The following is a 19743-nucleotide window of genomic DNA, read 5'->3' as shown; positions in this document are numbered from 1 at the left end:
TTTCTAGAACATTAGAACTTTCTAGAATCATTCCTTGAGTACAAAAAGTGCGAAAAACTGTTTTGGTAAAACAAAAATCCGCCATTTTGTGTTCTGGAGGTGACCTTGAAATGTATCGAAATATATGTCAGATTTTAGCTTATTTTAAGACCTTTCCATAACTAGTCAAGAAATTTCCGTATGTGTTATAGAACATGAGATATGACCATTTTTATGCATCAAATTACTTAATTTCACAAAAAAAAACAACTTTGCCTACTGATACTACTCACAAATAGTATTATAACGCATAATAAAACTTCTACACGTTGTGGGACACCAACTCTTATAACTGGACGCGTTATGATTGACTTTCCTAATCAGAATTTATCAAAACATTATCAACACACTATATATAGACACTTTTACCAGTATTACCAAACTTTTTACCAACAGTATTACTAAATTATGGTTAACGTAGTAGATTCTTTTATTATGAATAGCGGTAATTTTAGTTAAAGCTACTGAAAGTTAGGTTATGAAATATTTCAATACTTCTTTTGGCTCTAAATGATATTTTTGGTATTTTCAGTAATTTTACTTTCTCTCAATTTACTAAATGTGCTGTTTTATCTTTATTTTTCTATTAAATTATTATTATTTACGTGTATTATTTATATTTCCACGAATATTGACCATTTTACAAAAAAAATCTAACAGACAAAAAATCACAAAAAATATTTCTATAAAATATTTTCAAATTTAACAAAAATTAAAAAGAATTACCAAGATATTGGTAGTGGTAAAATATTGATAATTTTTTTTAGTATATTTTACCAAATTCAAGCAAAATTAAATCTCAGTTTATTTTTCATGTTTTTCTAACAATAATAATTCTAACTTTTGGCAAAAATTTTGTAAAATGTACCAACTTTACCAAGCTTTTATCAATTTATTTCTTTTTGTGTTTTTTTATAATAAGTGTACCAATTGAAGAATTTTCTGCACAACAGATCACAGTTTTAATCGAATAATTAACCAATCAATTGTCATTTTTCTCTGTTTATTAGTCAAATTTTTTTCTGTGTATTTCTGGTCAAAAAAAAACTTTGCGTGGAAGGAAAGTTAATCAGTTTTTTCAGGAATAATTGATTTTTTTCAGTGCAAATTATGAGCACGAAATCAAAGTGATAGTTCTCTTTATTTTTTTTTCAACAGTTTGCATTATCTAACAAAAATCAGAAGAAAGAGGTAAAAAAAAAAAGTCGCGGGTAAGGAAAAGTTTATTTATTTTCCCTCCATCACTGCGCCCATCTCTCTCTTTTGAACGTGGTTTGAATGGCAAAAGAGGATCATTTTTTTAAGAGAATTTCTCCCCTCACCTGTCGTGTGTGCGCACCCAGAAAAGGACGATCATGTGAGGAATCTTCACGGGAGGGGCGAATGGGTTCGACGTATTGGTCGATAAATTTCCACGTATGGGGTTATAAATAATTTCTACCCGAAACGATATGACAAGTTTGTAAATAAAAATTCTTTGTCCCTTCTTTTTGTCGATGGCCCTGCAACGACGACGATGAGCTGCGGGTGGATGGAAGTCATTCGTTTATAAGGGAATCAGCCTCTTGGGATCTTATCGTCACGACAATCTTAATGATTCCCCCAAACAATGAACTCTTTTCCACGCTCTCATGATGGTTTTTAGGAGAGAGAGAATTGAGGGAAGAATAAAAAAAAAAACTAAAAGGCCATAACACATAAATGTGTCCTCTCCCTTTTGGCATGTCTTTTTCATTGCATGGTGGACGACGGGCCTCCCTCCGCGTGGTTAAGGTGTGCATCCACGATGAGACTCCTTGGCCCACAGAGATTGTCTCTTCCACAAAAAAAAAAAATAAACCAAAGAAGAGACAAAACTTATTGTCTCCCCAACCGAATAAATATCATTGAGCCAAGAAAAAAAATCCCATTGAGTGGAATAATATAAAAATGCCAATAAAAGTAACAAAGCAAAGAAAGGGTTGAGATGACAACCAGAGAGCACAGCTGAATTATTGACCCTCCGTTTTGGGCAGCCAGCAGTGGATGGAAGAAGAAACTCCAAATCTCTGTGGCTGAAGTGGGTGCGGATTATGTGCATTTAATTCACATTGAATTTTTGGTACCGAAAATGAGGGAAAATGATGAGAAAGGGTTGATTTTGTTAGCAAAAAAGGGGGTGGAATGCAGCGACGGCTTAAATGCAATTTGTAGTACCAACACAGAGGCGCAAAAGGATATTTTTGCAAATGCAGGCTTGATTATTGTTTTCATGAGATTTGCACCATTTAGAGGTTCTCACACACCACAAGTCTATAAAATCAATAAATATTGCTGAGGTTTCAATTTTCATTCCTCTTGCCACAAATTTTGTTTATTTGCAACATTTTGAGGAACTTTTCCCGCCATAAATACATACAGAAGTACCTACGTGAAAAACGAAACAACAACAAAAATTGTCCTTTGAACTTTTCCTCATTCAATGATGAATATCCTTTCAGCTAATCCCCCTTCCTAGTGTACTAATGCAAAATACCTACATTTTTGCCTTGCAATGGCGTGTCGAATGGATTAGAATTTATAATGTGAGAAATTTAAACAGGATAAATTCCATGTCAAATGTCTCGGAAAATTCCATATAATGTTGGGCAGTAAAATTGTGAGCCTGCTGTACACAGGCCGGGCAGCAATTAATGATTCTGTGAAAAGGGCGAAGAGATTTTAGGGTGAGTTGAGGAGCAATAAAATGAATTAAATCCACAAAAGCTGCTGAAGAATTCCACAAAATCTCTGGACCATTTATGATTTTATGCAGTAATCATTAAAAACATAAATTGAGGAATTTATGGAATTTTTTTTTAATGTGAAAAATTCTCATTTCCCTTTAGGGGAGTTTTCTCCTTGTGCTTGGAAGGCTTGAAAGTAAAAATAAAATTTGAGAAAAGAAAGTTATATTGATTATTTTTTTTTCTTGAAAACATCCATTTCTAAAATTTCTCACATATCTTTATTAATCTAAAATCTATGATTTTTTTATTTAAAGAATTTCTTTTCCTTCATGATGCGTAATAGGAAATAGCGTGGAAAAAGGAAGAGAAATTGATGAATTGAACAACTGACAGTTATTGGAATTGAGTACTTCCACGCTAGAGAGGGATTAAATTAAATTACAAAACAACGACTTTAGGGGTTGACGGGGAGGATGGTGAAAGTTGCAAAAGAATTCAAAGAATGTTTTGCGCGTATTTAAATGCAAAATTGTGTAAAATGTTCGAAGCGGGGTGGCTTTCTCTTCATTCATGTATTTGTGTGTGCCATCGATGAGCCATTTTAGCAATAAGTACGAGCTGACGAGTTTATTAAATGGGAATGACTTGACGGAAAAATAATATAACTTCCATCGCGATGGAATTCACAAAATTCCTCGGAAGAAAATGGTAAAACTCCCTCAGCATCCCCACATATTTGTTCGCTAAAAGAGACACATGGAGAAGGAATTGTTTTGACGGTATTATTCTGGTGGATTTTTGTTAAAGAACAAGGAAGCAATATAATACTGGAGGGGGCAATGCAGTAGAGGAATAAATGCACAAAAAAGAATTTATTCTGTTTGAATATTTTATTGAAAGATTGATTTTTATAAAGGAAAGATTTATTGATTTTATTTGAAAGTTTTTTGTGTTCGATTCAATTTAAAGGAAATTAATGATGAAAAAGGTAAATATTCTGTGTGAAGTTGCTTAAAATTAGCAGAATATTTGTGAATGTTCTTCAACGTTTACGAATATTTAGAAATATATGTATGTATTTTTCAAATTTGTAGAAAATTATAATGATTTAAAAAAAATTTTTTTTTCTTCAAAATATTCATTTAAATTTTCTACCTTTTCAGAATAGTTATAAATATTCCTCAATTCTTTACAGTAAAGAATCTAATGACATACTTACTTAAAAATATTCTTAAATTTCTTTTGTAATTAAAATATTCTATTTTTTCTCAGAAATATTTAATTATTCTTTAAATTAAATAAAATATTCAGTGTTTTTTTGTATTCAAATTTGTGTTAAATATTAAATAAATCTAAAGTATTTAGAACAGAATATTTATAAACATTCTTTTATTTATTCTTCAATTATTTCTTAAACTCAAATAATTTAGAATTAATATAAAAATCTTTCATTAAGCGATAAATTCCTCATAAAATAAACAATAGAATAATTTTATTCAAATTTCTCTTTGAATATTCTACACAAATGGTTGGAATTTGGCAGCCCCCTTCTTCATTCCTCTTGGAAAAGCATAAACATATAATAGTAGAAGAAGTCGATGGGTTTTCGCATCGCTGGCAAAGCCCCGCACCACAAAGACTTTGCTGCAGTTTCTCTATCTCTCTGGGGACACCAACTCCTCCATTTCGCCGCGCGTGGTGGAAGTTTTGCGCGGAAGAACACGAAGCTTGTTTTCCTCTTCGCATTTCCCCCCAAAAGAAGAAAATATGAAAAACACAATTTCCATTGTTTTGTACCCAATTTTCTGTGTGCATCAGTAGCATATAATAGATAACAAATTGAACAATTTCAAAACTAAAATAATATTTTACCACACTCTCTGTGTAAATAAGACTGCGCGCATTGTTTCCCACAAAAACCACCCCCAACCCCCTAAAGAAGGTTGTGGAGGAAAATTCGGGCTATATAAATGGGAGATGTTGGGAGTTAAATAAAACATGACACACGAAGATTTATTTATTATCCAATAAGGAGTGTATTGCATTGCATACAGATGGATTTCCCTCGAGGGATCATCCTCACAGTCCTCCTCCTGCACACTGACAGAAGGTGGCAGAGTGTTGCTGAAGGGCTCTTGCGCGAGGGCCTTTCTAATGGTGATTGACAGCGAAAGTCATCGCAATGGGGGTGCTTATGCAGAGACTTTTATGCCACGACAACAATTCCCAGGACAAATAGCTCATCTCTCCTCTAGAGGATTAAATCATTTTCATGCGCAAAAAGGCGGAAACATACGCAGAAAAATTTTCCTGGAAGATTTTTAATAAATTTTAAATTTAACTGTATTTGAGAATGATGCTGGTTGCCCAATCTCTGTGAGAGATCAAGAGAGATCGAAGGAGAGAGAGGGAGATCACGCGAAAGGACCGACTGACCAACATAATGGCATTTCCATAAATTTCATTCCATTCGACCCTTCGTTTTTGCCATTTTACTACATACATGATGATTTATGCTGCAGCCACAACAATGGAGCATAATAGCTCTGTCTGAGAGTTCTTTTTGTTAGGTACCAGCGCACCCATTCTCCTGAAACGCCATGCACTTTATATATTTTTGACAAAATGGCCCAACAAATGGATTTGTCGGGCAAAGACATCAAAGGTAATTCTTCCTCCATCTAATCCACCTTCTTTGCCCCAAGGATCACTGAAAATTGAGAGAGATCTTCTCTATCTCTCGCAGCCATTCATTTACATCTATCTGAAAAAAAAACTTTCTTTAAAATTGAAAAGATTTTTCTTATCAAAATTTTCCATTGAGAAATTTTTGACAAGAAATGTGGGAAGAAATAAAAGGAGATTATTCATTTTGAGGTAAAATTCAGAGATAGGCATAAAAATATTTGAGAGATATGAGAGTGGAAGAAAACACATCTTTTTCTTGTGAAAACCAGCTGGAGAATATTCTGAAAAAGAATTGATTGCAAATGAAAGCATAAAGCATATGCTCATTTGATGATTATTAATCTTTTTCTTATTTTTTTACTCTTACGACTGCGGGCATAATTTTTGTTTTTGAAAAGAAAAGCAAAAAAAAAACAAAATATTTTTTGAAGCTGAGAAAATTAGGAAAACTGCCAAAGTCACGCCCATATTTACTTATAAAAATCCATAAAATATATGCTTCAATGCTTCATCTAAAATGATCATCACTCTTAAAAATAATAAAATTGTAGGGGAGACCGGGGTTAATAAAGTCACTTAAGGGTTTGGAAAAAGCTTAAAATATCATATTTCTTATATCGATAGAACAAAATGATCTGAGAAAGAGTTGTAGGGCAGTAAATTTCCTAAAGAAATGAGCTATACATTTCGCTTTATCTATTTGGGAAAAATGATATTTTGAGCTTTTTCTAAACCCTTGAGTGACTTTTTTAACCCCGCTCTCCCCTACCGAGTTCCCAAAAAAAACAGGGAAATCTTAAAAAATCGTTAATATACTTTACTGGACTCATTTGATATTGCATTATATCACAATCTAATATCAATTGTTTGAAGCAATGAAGCATAAATCTTTTTTAATAGATTTTTTGAAAGTTTTCTGACTGATTTTGCTATTTAAATCCTTGGAAAATTTGCATATTTTCCAAATATTGGGCCTTATTCAGCGACCAAGAAACCCTTGAAATTCGCTTGAAATCTTGAAATTTCAGTACAAAATTCAAAGATTTCAAGGGTTTCTTGGTCGCTGAATTAGGCCCATTATTTTCATTTACTTTTCTATAAAGACACAGAAGCATAAGCATAATCCATAAAAAAATAGGGGCGTGGCATTTGCGTTTTCTTCGTCAATTCTTACTTGAGCTTAGTTCTGTGTTTAAAGAAAAAATTTTCGTAGATTTTCTTGAATAATTTCTTACTTTTTCTATTATTTTGTTTATTCGTTAATTAATTTGATGTCATATTTGCAGTGAGAGCGTAAGGGAGTTATCACACTTAAGCTCTAAGCGCTTGATGCTTAAGATTTTACATGTGACAAAACGAGAAAAAAACAGTATTGTTGTCTCTCTTGTACTCACATAGAGGTTATGATGCTCAAGCACTTGGAGCTTAAGTGTGATAGCCCCGTAAAAATGAATAATCTCCTTTTGACCACTTTCTCTGAAAACTGTCCCAAAAGGCAAAAACGTAAAATTTTTCAAACTATCAACATAAAAATGCAGACAAAATACAAAAGAAGAGAAATAAAAAAGAATATTAATTTAGAAACATTTATAATCTGTCTAAACAAACCCACAACAATCGACAAAACCCTTAAAGAAAAGAAAAGGGATAAAAAAACGGCCAAAAAGAAATAATTTCACGGAAATTGAGTCACGTATAAATAACACAACAACAGCCCATCCTCTTGTTGCTCCTTCTTTCACGGGTTAGACCAACTTATGGGGTTTTAATTTAATAAACAATGCGACTCCCTCTGTCCTAAGAACAGCAGAATAGTGTCTCCTTCGAACCTTTCTTGTGTGCGGTTCTGTGCATTTATCATTGCTCTGATCATCTCACCGTACGAACTCATTATAGGGTCGAAACCTCACCCATTTTGTGGTTGATGTAAAATTTAATTTTCAGCTAAAAACGAAAAGGAGAAAATTCGATAAAATACGACGCTATTCCAAGACAACGAAGAGGGTTAATTGGAAAGACCGTGGAATTGTGCAGCACACATGGCATGGATTATATGGCTATTAACCGAGGGTTTCTTCTTCCCTGTCCTGCATTTATAAAAAATGACTCCTTTTGGCCCTTCTCAAGAGACTCATTCATTTTTTTTTTAATTTCTTCTTCTCATTTTTTTCATCTTTATCTAATACAAAACAGACCCTTAGTTCAAATTGCGCGCGAAGGAGAAAAAAGCTGCTCGTGATTAGATCTCAATTTTTATTTCATGCAAATCCCAAAAGAAATTCATGCGGAACATTTTTTCTCCATGCGTGGGAGGTTTCTTTTTTAATGGGAAAAATATGATTTTGTCATGGATTATGTTGCGGAAGTTGCGAAGCAATGTGCTTGTAATTTAATGATTTAATTTAACACTTCCGTTAAAAATCCGTTACAAAAAAGTTTGCAAGATTTATTTGAATTGAATATACATACATAGTTACTAAATTTTGTAGGAGCCTGATGAAGGAGTCAAAGAAAAGCTGGAAACTATTATTTTTTAACGATCATGAATTTTATATGAGAAGAAAAATAACTTATAGTTGCATTTTTGTTAAAATAATAATTCTCCAAAACTTTGCAGGAAAATTACCAACTTTGCAATGAAATTTTCAACTTGAAAATTAACTTAAAATATTTCCTAGTCTATCATTGAAGATTAAACTTTGGTAAACACTTTAATCATGCAATTTTCATCCCTTTAAACCCCTCTCAAAATAAAAAGAAAGAAAGTGAATCATTTCATGAAGTGTCTCTTCGGCAAATAGAAGAATCAATTTGCCAAATAGGCGCTTATCTCATGGCGAAAATCGCACCCCTTTTGGGCCTTTTCCTTGGCATTCGCCCTCCTCATATGTATAGCAATAAAGAGTTGGTGGCAGAGGGGATGTCGTGTACGATGGACAAAAGACATTCCAATTGATTTAGCCAGGATGAATTTCTTGCCATATCCCCGCACTTGAAAAATTCATCATAAAAGATATTTTTACTCTATGTGTTAGCTGCGTTCAACCCCCGCCTACAAGAGGGTGGTTGGAAAGAAAAGGGCGCGAATAAGAGGAGGGTTGGTACTGTGAAATGTTACATTGTGAATGAATGAAATTAATAGACGGTTCGATAGACACATGTCAATATTTGCCACAACGACGAAGGGTGTCTGAGGCACGCAAAACTGATTATATCGGCTAAGGGTTGGTTGTGGGGTTGCAAAATGCAGAACACTTCAAACAAAACCTCTAAAAATTCATCTGCAATTTCCTCTGAAAAGAAATTAGAATTATCTATAAAGTTCTTCGTGCTGGAAATTAAGGTTTCTTGCAAAAAATCTGTTGAATTATTTTCCTAAATCGGTTAAACCGTTCAACGGTTATCAAGTTTAAAAATTAATCAAAAATATTCATTAAATAAAACGTAATTGAAATGTTTATTTTCACTATAAAATATTCTATGAAGAAAATCATTAAAAAACAAACGTCATTTAAAAGCATTTAATTAAATCATTGAAATTCATTTTGACTTTGTACTTGATCTTGTAAAATGTTTTAATGACTATTTTAGTGGGTCACAAACACAGTAAATCTTCTAGAAATCCTCCACTTGAACACTCTTACCTCTTTTAGTGATTGGAGGAAAATCCGAAAAACTTGTTTACGTCTCCCTTTTAATTACTTTTCGTTTTAAAAGAAAATTATTTACAAAATCGAGAATCAAATTATTAAAAAACATAGCGGAGACCTGAGCTAGAAAAATCAATGAAGACTTTTAGGATTAGCCGAAATTAGCTCACTTCTCAACGAAATAGAACTGAATTTTTGGAGAAAATACCTAAAAGTATTCGGAAAATCGTTCTTGTCAGAGAGTTTTCGGATTTTTTTAAAAAAGTTTTCTTAAGATTCTTTAAAAAATATTACTAAAAACATGTCTTAAGTTTTCTTGAGCGAAATTTAAGATATTCCCGACGCAGCCTAAATAAAGAAATCTTAACTTTCACTTAAGAATACTTCAAAACTCTTGAGTTTTTCTTTAGTAATCTTAAGAAAATTTGAAAAAAATCTTTAGAAAGCTTTAAAAATCTTAAGAACTCTTATCCTACGAATTAGAAAATTACAAAATTTTAAGTTTCGCTTAAAAAAATTAAGAAATCTTACCCAAGAATTAGCTCTATAATCAATTCTTTAAGCTAATATTTAGCTGAAAAATATTTCAAGTCTTTTTAAAAAATTCTTAAACTGTAGATAATTTAAAGAAACTTTAAAAAATCTCTATAAATAATAAAAAAAATCTTAAGAACCCTTCACTTAATAAACTTCAAGAAATTTGAAGTTTCGCTTAGAATTCAAGAAATCTTAAGTTTTTTTTAAGAAAACTTAACATTATTTTAAAGAAAATTTTTCTTAAAAAACCCAAGAGTTTTTAATTTTTTCTTAAGAAAACATTTAAAAAAGGTATTTATTTATTTATATATTTAAGAGATCTTAAGATTTTTTGAAGACTTTTTTTCTGTCAGAGAAAATGTTTTAGGACCTATTCTAATCTTTTTCTAGAGGCTAGGCCATTTGTCTAGCCCCAGTCTTCCCCACATTGAAATCACCTGAACGTTTACCTCTTTTTTTTTATTATAGCAAACAGCCTTGTCGTAAAACTCCCAAATAGGTAATGAATTTTTATGATCTCATTACCTTCAGTTTTTTTCTTCATCATTTTATATCCGTACAACTAAAGCAACTTATCTCCAACAATTCGTCATGTTTAATCATCAGTTTATCGGGAGACTTTATCAAGTAAGGAATTCAGTGAAAAGTTGAAAAGAAAATGGATTTTCCAAGTAATCAAGAAGAAATTATCGTTCATCTTCCTAACTTGGGAAGCTTGAGAGGATCTGAGACGCAAAGTGCTTGGACTGGGAGGAGAATCTTTCAATTTCTCGGAGTTAAATACGCTGAGGCACCTGTGGGGGAGTTGAGGTACAAGAAACCCGTTCCAATTGCTCCGTGGTCTGGCGTAAAAGACGCCACGAAGCATGGAAGGGAATTTCCGAGTGGAAAGAATTTTCACGAAATTTCCGATGAGGAGAGGTTCAGTCCCGACCTTGAGGATTGCCTGAGTCTCTGTGTCTATTCGACGGATCTCACAGCATCACACCCTGTGATGGTTTTCATACACGGTGGGGGATTCTTCAATGGATCTTCTAGGCAGAGCCCGCCGAATTACCTCCTAGAGAAGGATATTGTTCTCGTTGTTCCCCAGTACCGTATTGGACCGCTTGGCTTCCTTTCCACAATGTCTGAGGAAATTCCTGGGAATGCGGGGATTTTGGACGTAATCTTGGCACTTGAATGGGTGCAGAAGAATATTGAGCACTTTGGTGGTGATCCAAAAGCTGTTACGCTATTTGGACAATCAGCAGGTGGTGCTGTTGTATCAGCCCTATCCTTTAGTGATATCGTTCGTGAGGATCTCTTCTCACGCGTCATCATCCAATCTGTGTCAGCTTTTAGCCCTTTTGTCTTCTGTGAGGATCCCGTAAAGAGTGCAAGAGACATTGCAACAAAAAGTGGTTGCCCAAAGGAAGCTTCCCTTGAAGAAATCAATGAATTCTTCATGAAGATTGATCCCAAGACACTCATTTATGCTTTCTTGAAGCATGTACAGTATGAAACACCAAATGGGATTGGAAAAATTGGTGGAAGTCGACTAACTCTCGGTGGGCCGTCTAAAGTCTTCAGCGAAACCCCCTTCAACATTGTACGACGAGGAGGAGGACGAAAGGATCTAGCTCTGATGGCAGGTGTAACAAAGAATGACTATACGTACGTCATGGTTGGACTTTGTGACGTGTTAAGGACTTTGTATGGTTTTAAAAACGAAAAAATCAACCAATTCCAGTTGATTGATCTAACAAACAGAGCCTTAGCTTCTGATGAGCAGAGTGGGATGCTCTCAGCTTATACTGTTATGCAACTCCTTGACATTGAAGCCTTAAAGGCAGGTGACTTCTACAGCATGATTGAGGGAATTTGTGATCATGCTGGTTCACTAACTCAAAAAGCACCCCTTTTGCGTGAAGTTCAGTACCACCTGCAACGCTCAGAGCTTCCTTTATTCCTCTATAGTTTTGACTACAAAGGACAACATACACGCTTCAACTACGGACCGGATCCATCGAAGTATCCTTTTGAGAGTGGCGTAGCTCACACAGATGATCTCATCTATCTGTTTCCATGGCCTGAGAAGGTGGCAAAACTCAATGAAGAGGATACAAAGATTGCCCAACTTATGGTTGATCTGTGGACATCATTTGCAACAACAGGCATCCCTGCATCACCGCTGCTTGGCAGCTGGCCTGCCATGCGCCGTAAGTCCTTATTTTCTTTTACTTTTTTAAAGCTCTTTTAAGATTTTTTTTGTTGCTTCTTTGTAGACATTGCTGGACCCTATCTTAAAATAAATAAGGAATGCACAATCGCTGAAAACTTCTACGATGAATTTAAAGTTAATTCTCAGGAGAAAAAGGATAAAACTGAGGTAGATCAACTCCAGAAGACAGAAACAACAAAGTTGTAAAGCAGTTGGATTTTTAGAGCAAAGTTTTTTTTTATTTGACAATAAAGGAAAGGAATTTGGTATTTCGTGGTAAAATCTAAAATAAATAAATAAAAAAATCAAGAAAATCACATTTTTTTATCTGAGATGAAAAAAGAATTTAGAAGACAGTCGCAATAATAAAATAAATTTAAAATAAAATAAAACAAAGTAAAATAAAATAAATAAATAATAAATTTAGTTCTGCATCAATAAATTCCTTAATTTCTTCAAGATTATTCCTCATTCTTTTCTTATTTATGACTTTTATTGCCAGCCTTGCTGCATCTCCTTTGACTTTCATCCCTTCTGGAATTTTCCCGCAGGTCCAATTTTTGAATGATTGCAGTAATAGTTTGACAAAAGAGAAAATTTATTGAAAAATAAAAGAAGACAAAAAGACATTTCAATTCTTCGGCCCTTCTGGGAGCGCCTGCATTCACGACCCAAAAAAAAGCATCAAAAGAAATTTTTAAGTGTTGGCCAATGGGGAAAAAAGACATCATTATTGTGCTATTGGAATTCAATTGAAAAGCAAAAGAGAAATAAAAGATCCCCTGAACATCTTCATCACGATGAATAGGGAATTTTCGGGGAACTATTGTGGATGAAAAATAAATAAATAAATAGAAAAATTGTCCAAGAAGTGAGAGAGAAAAGGTATAATTTGTCATTTTGTCAAATGAAAGAAATATTTTGCAATCGTTCAACTATATCGGGGGCTTTTGTGAAGGTGAACGCATCGAAAGATCTGCATTGTTGTGCAGCATCCACGGAGGGTCTCTCTCTTCTCTTGGCTGTGTACCTTTGTGGATCAATGTGTGGACTAGAAAGGAAAATATTGGAAGCTAAATTCTCTGAGATAGCATCTCACCATCTCCTCCCTCTTGCACCAATAAATCCGCACCACCAGGTAGTTTTGTTGGTGAAATTTTATTCATCTCTTCACCCCAATAAGAATGGTTGAGGTGCAAAAATATTGTCTGCGTGTGATCTTGCAGCAAGATATTGAGGGATAAAGAAGGAAGAGCAAAGCCTCATCTTGAGCATCTTCGTGCGAAGAATTGAGTCGTTTTTTCTGCTGTATTCATGAATTCTCAGGATGGTCTTGTGATAAGGATCAGGTAAGAAGAAGTTGTGAAGGAGAGTCAGCAGAAAATATGAAAATGATGCTAATCAATGGATGAAATCTGGGCACCTTTCGCGGCTAAACAGAGAAAGATCAGCCAGAGATTACCAACATCGCTCTCTCTGTGTCACAACATCTGCACAAAATATGACTAAAAGACAATTTGTTGCTTAACACACAACTTCAAAAGGGAAAATCCTCCTTGTCCCTGAACTTTCACGCTCAGTCTTTCAAGGGGCGATTTATATGAAAAAAAAAATTCTCGAATATTCCTATTTTTTACAAATATTCGGAATATGCAGAGAAAATTCACAATTATTCGGAATACTTAGAGGAAAAGTTTCTTTTTCTTATATATTGGAAAATAATTAAGAAATAATTTTCGTGGAATATCAGATGGAGCACAAAAAATGTAAAAACTAATAAAACCTTTAAAAGAAACTTGATAATATTGTGCCAAAATTTATTTATAAAAGTTAAAATAAATTAAAGAAATTTAATTTATAAAGAAAGTTACTTATTAAAATGATATAAAAGTGCATTCAAAACGTCATTTTAACTAATTAAACACAAATTAAATGAACGAAACACAATTTGAACCAACGTTTGAATGAAGGAAACTCAATGAAAAAATTAATTAAAACTATAATTTAGATCATTCAAAACTAAAAGTCAATCATAACGCGTCCAGTTATTAGAATTGGTATACCACAACGCGGATGGGTCAGTCTATGCGTTGTAATTTAATTTGTGAGTACCTAGTATTAGTAGGCAAAGTTGATTTTTTTCTGAAATTCATCAATTTGAAAGATAAAAATGCTCATATCTCAAGTTCTATTAGACCTACAGAAATTTCGTGACTAGTTTTGGAAACATCTTGAAATAAGCTATTATTTGATACATATCTCAATTATTTTCAAGGTCACCTCTAGAACACAAAATGGCGCCTTTTTGTTTTAATAAAACAGTTTTTGGCGTTTATTGACCTCAAGGAATGGTTCTAGAGGTTTTTGATGTTCTAAAAAGTTATAGAGAATTGCAAAACCTTTAATTTGATTCTAAGATGAGCCAAATCGATCAATCAGTTCAGGAGATATGGCTCTTAGAACTTTTCAAATTCAAGAATTTTTCAAATGGCCATATCTTCTAAACGGCGACATAGATTTTCTTCATTTTTGGACTGGTGAAAGATATTGAGTCAGGCTATAACATATTAAAATTTAAAAGATTTGCCTAATGGGGATTCGGAGATATTGCCCCTTAAAGTTAGGCAATTTTTGTTTTTGATTTTAGCGCCTCTTGCGGCCATTTTTCGAACTCGGAATGTTCTAGACAGTTGTAGGGCTTCCAGAAACCTTTCGTTTGATACCAAGATGGTCAAAATCGGTCAAGCCGTTCTCGAGTTATATCGAAAAAACACTTTTTGCTTTAGGCCGCCATATTTGCTAAACCGCTTGACCGATTTTCAAGTATGATTTGTTGATGAAAGCAACTCACTGAGCTCTACAACATACTAAAATTTCAGATCTCTATCTGTAAGGGAAGTGGTTGACGGTATTTCAAAATGGCGGACGGCGGCCATCTTGGATTTTGAAAATGCGAAAAAATGAAATTTTACACCCACATTTCTATAGAAAAGTTCAAACCGGAAGTCTTTATCTGTTACCGTTCTCGAGATATAAGGCAAAGTTTGGCGCAGAGGCCGGCAGGCCGACCGGCCGGCCGGATCAAAAATTTCCACCACTATTTTCGTAATGTGGGTTGTCTAAAACGTGCTCATACCAAGTTTGAGCCCGATATGAGGTGGTCGGTTTTTCCGACGTTTACAATACTTGGTGTTGGCCACGAAGTGGAACACCAACTAATCATAATATGATAAATAGATTTTAATTCTTCTGACCATTTTAAAACATCAAATTGGCCACAGTGGCCAGCAAAATTTTCCAATGGTTAAGATACGATTTCTGTTCGTAGAATTTCCTTAATATTCTTTTTACTATTTAATTTTTAATATTTGTATCAAAAACTTAGCAATATTACTCAATAATTTGGTAAATGATCAAATGAAAATGAGAAATATTCGGAAAATGATTCTAAATATTCGCCAGATAAGCACCCCTTGTGCAATATTCTCTTCAAGTGATACTCTAATCCTGCCCACCGCATGGTAGTAGCAGATGACATGGGCACATGAGATAAACAATTTGTTCACTACGAAGAGCCCAAAGAATTCAAAGATAGAATTTCTCCGCAGCATCCATCACAGGCTGAGAAGTTTCTTTGAGATTGAGAAGCTTGATTTTCATGGGTTTGGCACTGTGGTGTTGTTGGCTGTGCCGGAGAGATTGTGACCAAGATATGGCCTCGTCTAATGTTCCTGCCCAGCCATTGAGCCGTCAACCCGCAGCAAAGAAATCAATATGGGAAGAGAAGAAATTGGCTAAAAATTCAACGAGATAAGCATAGAAAATATGTAATTGATTAGCCCCAATACATCATCGGATGAATCGCAATTGTCTCCCAAAGTGTGCCTCCACGAATCCCGAGACTCTACCCTGTCGCACTGTTTTGTCCCGCTTGATTAATTGCCCATACAAAACTATATACAAATACCTTTTTTTCATCTCTTCGCTTCATAAAGAATTTTCTTTTGAGTTGCTATATGAATTTTTTTTTAGAATTTTGTTGCTAAAGACACGAAAAGCCAGCATTTGGCCAAGATTTTTAAATTTATTGCGTTGACATTGTATCTGCTAACAAAGAAAGAATCTTTTTGTCATTAAGATTATTTTGTGAATGTCTGAGAAAGTTGGACAAAAAGTTTAGCCAATTTGTTCGGCACAAGAAGATATTTTACATTTGAAATTTATGCTTTTTTGCATTTATTTTTATTGGCTAATATAATTTTTTTTTAATTTTATTAGATCATTTATTTCAGATAAATTTCAGTAAAATTCAACAATTCTTGAAATATTTTTTTAATCTTGAAAACATATTAAAAATAAGAAAATAAAGGAGACTATTCCAGGCATTTCAATCTTACGCATATCATCGACTTGAGAGGCATGTTGAGTCTTTCTCTGTTCCTCTGAGAGCTCTATCCTTTCTCGAGAAGTGGCTCAACAGGCAAATAATGGAACGAATTTTCCGTTTGAGCGATGTTGTAAGAGGTGAATTTGTGCATTGAGTTGTGCCATCATCTGTTTATTATGTAAAAAAAAAAAATTGAAGCGATGCAAAAGAAATGGAAAGAAAAATACAAAGACATCCTTAAAGAAATTTAATCGTGCATGGAAGGACCTCAACCTGACTCCCCCACTCGACCACTACCTACAGAGCACTTCTATGAAGCATGAAAAGAGATTCAAATGGACCTCATCCATTTGTCCATATTCTCATGCTCAATGCACTTTCTTCTTTCTTTTCAAATTCCCTTTGAGACGCCGGGACAGGGTGATTCCTTTGCCAATACAGCAACGTGGTCGTATAGAAATAAAAAATTTATTATTTAAGAAGAAAATTGCTTTATGTGATCTCATTTCTTGTAAATAAAAATTGCACTTGGAGTAGAAAATCTTGTGAAAGGTTGAAGAATAATCCAAAAATATAAAGATTTTTATTTTACGTAGAAATCCATTTTTGCACAAGAAGCACATGCAGCATTGCTTCATTTAAAATGCATTCAATAATTTATTAATTGATTAATTTATTCCTTTCATTGATTCAGTAAAAAAAATTATAATTTAATTACAAATTACAAAAAAAATCCATTGAAGCATACGCAGGACTCCTTCATGAACGAAAAAGGCAAAATATTGGAGTGTTTTGTAACAAAAAAAGTATTTTCTGAGTTAATTTATTGAATTTTCTTAATTCAGAACGGTTATTCTTTTGTTATTTTTAAAATTAACATTCATCTGAAGCAATAAAGCATATGTAGTTTATGCTTTAAAATGAATTACAATAGGGGTGGGGTATTGGAGTTTTTTTTTAGACAAGTCTTTATATTTTTTCTCATTTAAAGTTTACAAAAAAATAAGTCTTTTTAGTTATTTCGTAAAAGTTCTTGAATCCTCAAAAATATTTTTTTTTGTTAATAATATTCTTGATTGAAGCATTGAAGCTTATGTTTTATAGTTTTTAATCTTAAAAAAGTTTTTATTAATGGATTTTCTTTCTCTTTTTACCACGTGCTAATAAATATCACCCTTTTTTGTAATAGAGATTTTATTTATTAGCAAAGTTTATTAATTACTACAGAGTTTTAAAGTAAAAACTGATCCTATTCACCCCATTATGCAATACGGTATAAACTGATTAAAATATTGGCTATCAAAAATGATAGGAAAATAATCAAATTTCGTGGAAAAAGTGCGGGAAGATGAGGAAAAAGCTTATCAATGCCTTAATAGTAAAAATTGACGTATACTGATGAAGAAGCGCCGTCGGAAATAATACTCAAAAATATCTTATCCGGATTATCTTTTGTTCGGCTGTAAAACCCTCTAGAGGAGCTAATCTAAACCTTCGTTGAGAGATAAGTAGCGTACCCACCTATTTATATAAATTTTCCTTCAATTTCACTTTATTTCTTAAACTTTTCTCATCATTTTCACTATGAAGGGTACATTGGTTGTTGTTCTCTATTTAGTGAGTTTTCTTTTAATATTTTGTGAATTTTTTAAATATTGATTAAAGATTTTTTCTGCGCAGATTTGCAGCTCTTTTGCTGCTAGTTCTTCCCTCTTCCCCTTATTGTTTGGAAGTCGATCTACGGATGATCTTCGCAACGTTTGTGGTGATACCTTTGGGAATAAATGCGCAGATTGCTTCACAATGTTAGTTTGTCTTGGACCATCCCAGGCTCCAGTAGCAACACAGTGTTCGTACGATAAACCCTATTGTGATCCAGTGTTGAACGTCTGTGCCTCGGAACGTCCAAATTATTCTGAGTGCGAAGGACCAATTCCGCCATCATTCAAATGTCCCGCCCATGAAGGTTTTTACCCCCATCCAACGGATTGTTCGAAGTACTTTGAGTGCCACAAGGGGCAAGCCTACAACCTTGAGTGCCCGCCAAAGTATGCTTGGACAACAGCTGGGATGGGGTGCAAGCCCAATAAGAAAACCGCCGATTGTGGGACGATTAAATGCAAATCTTCCGATCATTCAGTGCCATTGTCCAACAATCCGAGTTTCTACGGCATGTGTAACGTTCCAGGGAGCATTGATAACATTTTGGTGCTAAAATGCGAGGGGAAGAACAAAGTCTACGTCGCTGATCAAGGATGTGTCTTCGTCTGCCCTGCAGAAGGACTCTTTGTCGATGAAGATAGTCCTGCATTCTACTATGAATGCTACAAACCTTCCAGCAAGTTGGTCTTCACGAGGAAGCAGTGCACAGCTGGGAGGATTTTCAATGAAAAGCAACAACTTTGTATTGAATCAACCAATTGAACCCTGGTTAACCCTTCCATTTACGAGGGAAAACTAATAATTTTTTTTTCATTTCTTATTTCTCTTTAAGAATTAAAATAAAAATTCTGAATTAACAGAGTTTTAATTATTGCCACAAGAGTGCGTCAATGATCATTAAGAGGGACGCTCTTAATTGTAATCTCTTCACCGCCATGATAGTGTTTAATTTCAACAAAAGGAAAACCAAAAAAAAAGAATAGAAAATTTACAGAAATAAAATGGCCAAATTGTGAAACAGAAACAGAATTGCGTCTAATACGAAACTCCCTCAACTTTTGTATCTGTTAGTTTTCCTAGTAAAAGAATGGGAAATTAGAGAGCTCAACAACAGGTGCAGTATTGACGCAATGCTGCATTACTTAATCATTAACTAGCTAATCACAAAGCACGGATACTCACACCTTTTTGCTCTATTTGTTACGGATTTAGCTCGAAGGTTCTTTTTCAAAAATCAGTTCTCAACTTTTCAGTCTCTTTTTCCTTCTTTGTGGGTGCCGATCGTTTTATTGTTAAAGGAAGTTGGAATTACCTTCTTGATTACATACACAAGAGGAATTGCAAATTATATAATAATTGTATGTGGTGGAGGACTTGGTCTATCAATTTACGTTCTTGGTGAATTTATTCGGCTTAAAACGGATAAACTTTCTGATAAGTTCTACTTGACCAATTGGTACGAGCTGAGCTTAAAGGATCAGAGGACTTTCTAAATTATCCTCGGAATGGCTCAACGGGAGTACGGACTAAGGGCTGCTTGAATGTACGACATTAACCTTTATACCTTCCTACAGGTTCGTTAGAATTTGATTTTTTTTGTCGTAGAAAATAAAATCAGAATTTTCTTTCAGATCTTCAAATTAGCCTTCTCCTACTCTGCTGTTCTCTACAGTTTGAGTAAATAATTCTTCTGCTAACATCACGTTAGTTCTGCTTTAGTTGACAAGAAATTCCCGCTAGGGGGCTACACTGCACGCTAAGAGGGACGCTTGAGGGAGTTAACCTTCAAATCATCCCCTGATTTTTTTTTATTGCTCATCTGGTACTGCATTCGCTAACAAAATAAAAGTATTTTCTTTTTACAGAATA

General features: G+C 34.0%; 2 protein-coding genes across 2 annotated transcripts; both read left to right on the top strand.

The window, feature by feature from the left end:
* The first annotated feature begins 5372 nt into the window (after window positions 1-5372).
* On the top strand, window positions 5373-12032 carry LOC129794553 (glutactin-like). Its single transcript, XM_055835309.1, has 4 exons — window positions 5373-5412; window positions 10399-11288; window positions 11355-11823; window positions 11890-12032. The coding sequence occupies exons 1-4, from the start codon at window positions 5373-5375 to the stop codon at window positions 12030-12032; spliced, it is 1542 nt and encodes a 513-aa protein (XP_055691284.1).
* A 5734-nt stretch (window positions 12033-17766) lies between these two features.
* LOC129796690 (uncharacterized) lies at window positions 17767-18731 on the top strand. Its single transcript, XM_055838812.1, has 2 exons — window positions 17767-17829; window positions 17893-18731. Exons 1-2 carry the CDS (start codon window positions 17797-17799, stop codon window positions 18634-18636), a joined length of 777 nt encoding a protein of 258 aa, XP_055694787.1. The 5' UTR covers window positions 17767-17796; the 3' UTR covers window positions 18637-18731.
* The last annotated feature ends 1012 nt before the right edge of the window (window positions 18732-19743 follow it).

This window comes from Lutzomyia longipalpis, chromosome 4, assembly GCF_024334085.1.
Source record: "Lutzomyia longipalpis isolate SR_M1_2022 chromosome 4, ASM2433408v1".
NCBI classification, from domain to species: domain Eukaryota; kingdom Metazoa; phylum Arthropoda; class Insecta; order Diptera; family Psychodidae; genus Lutzomyia; species Lutzomyia longipalpis.
This window is presented reverse-complemented; position numbering and strand designations above follow the sequence as displayed.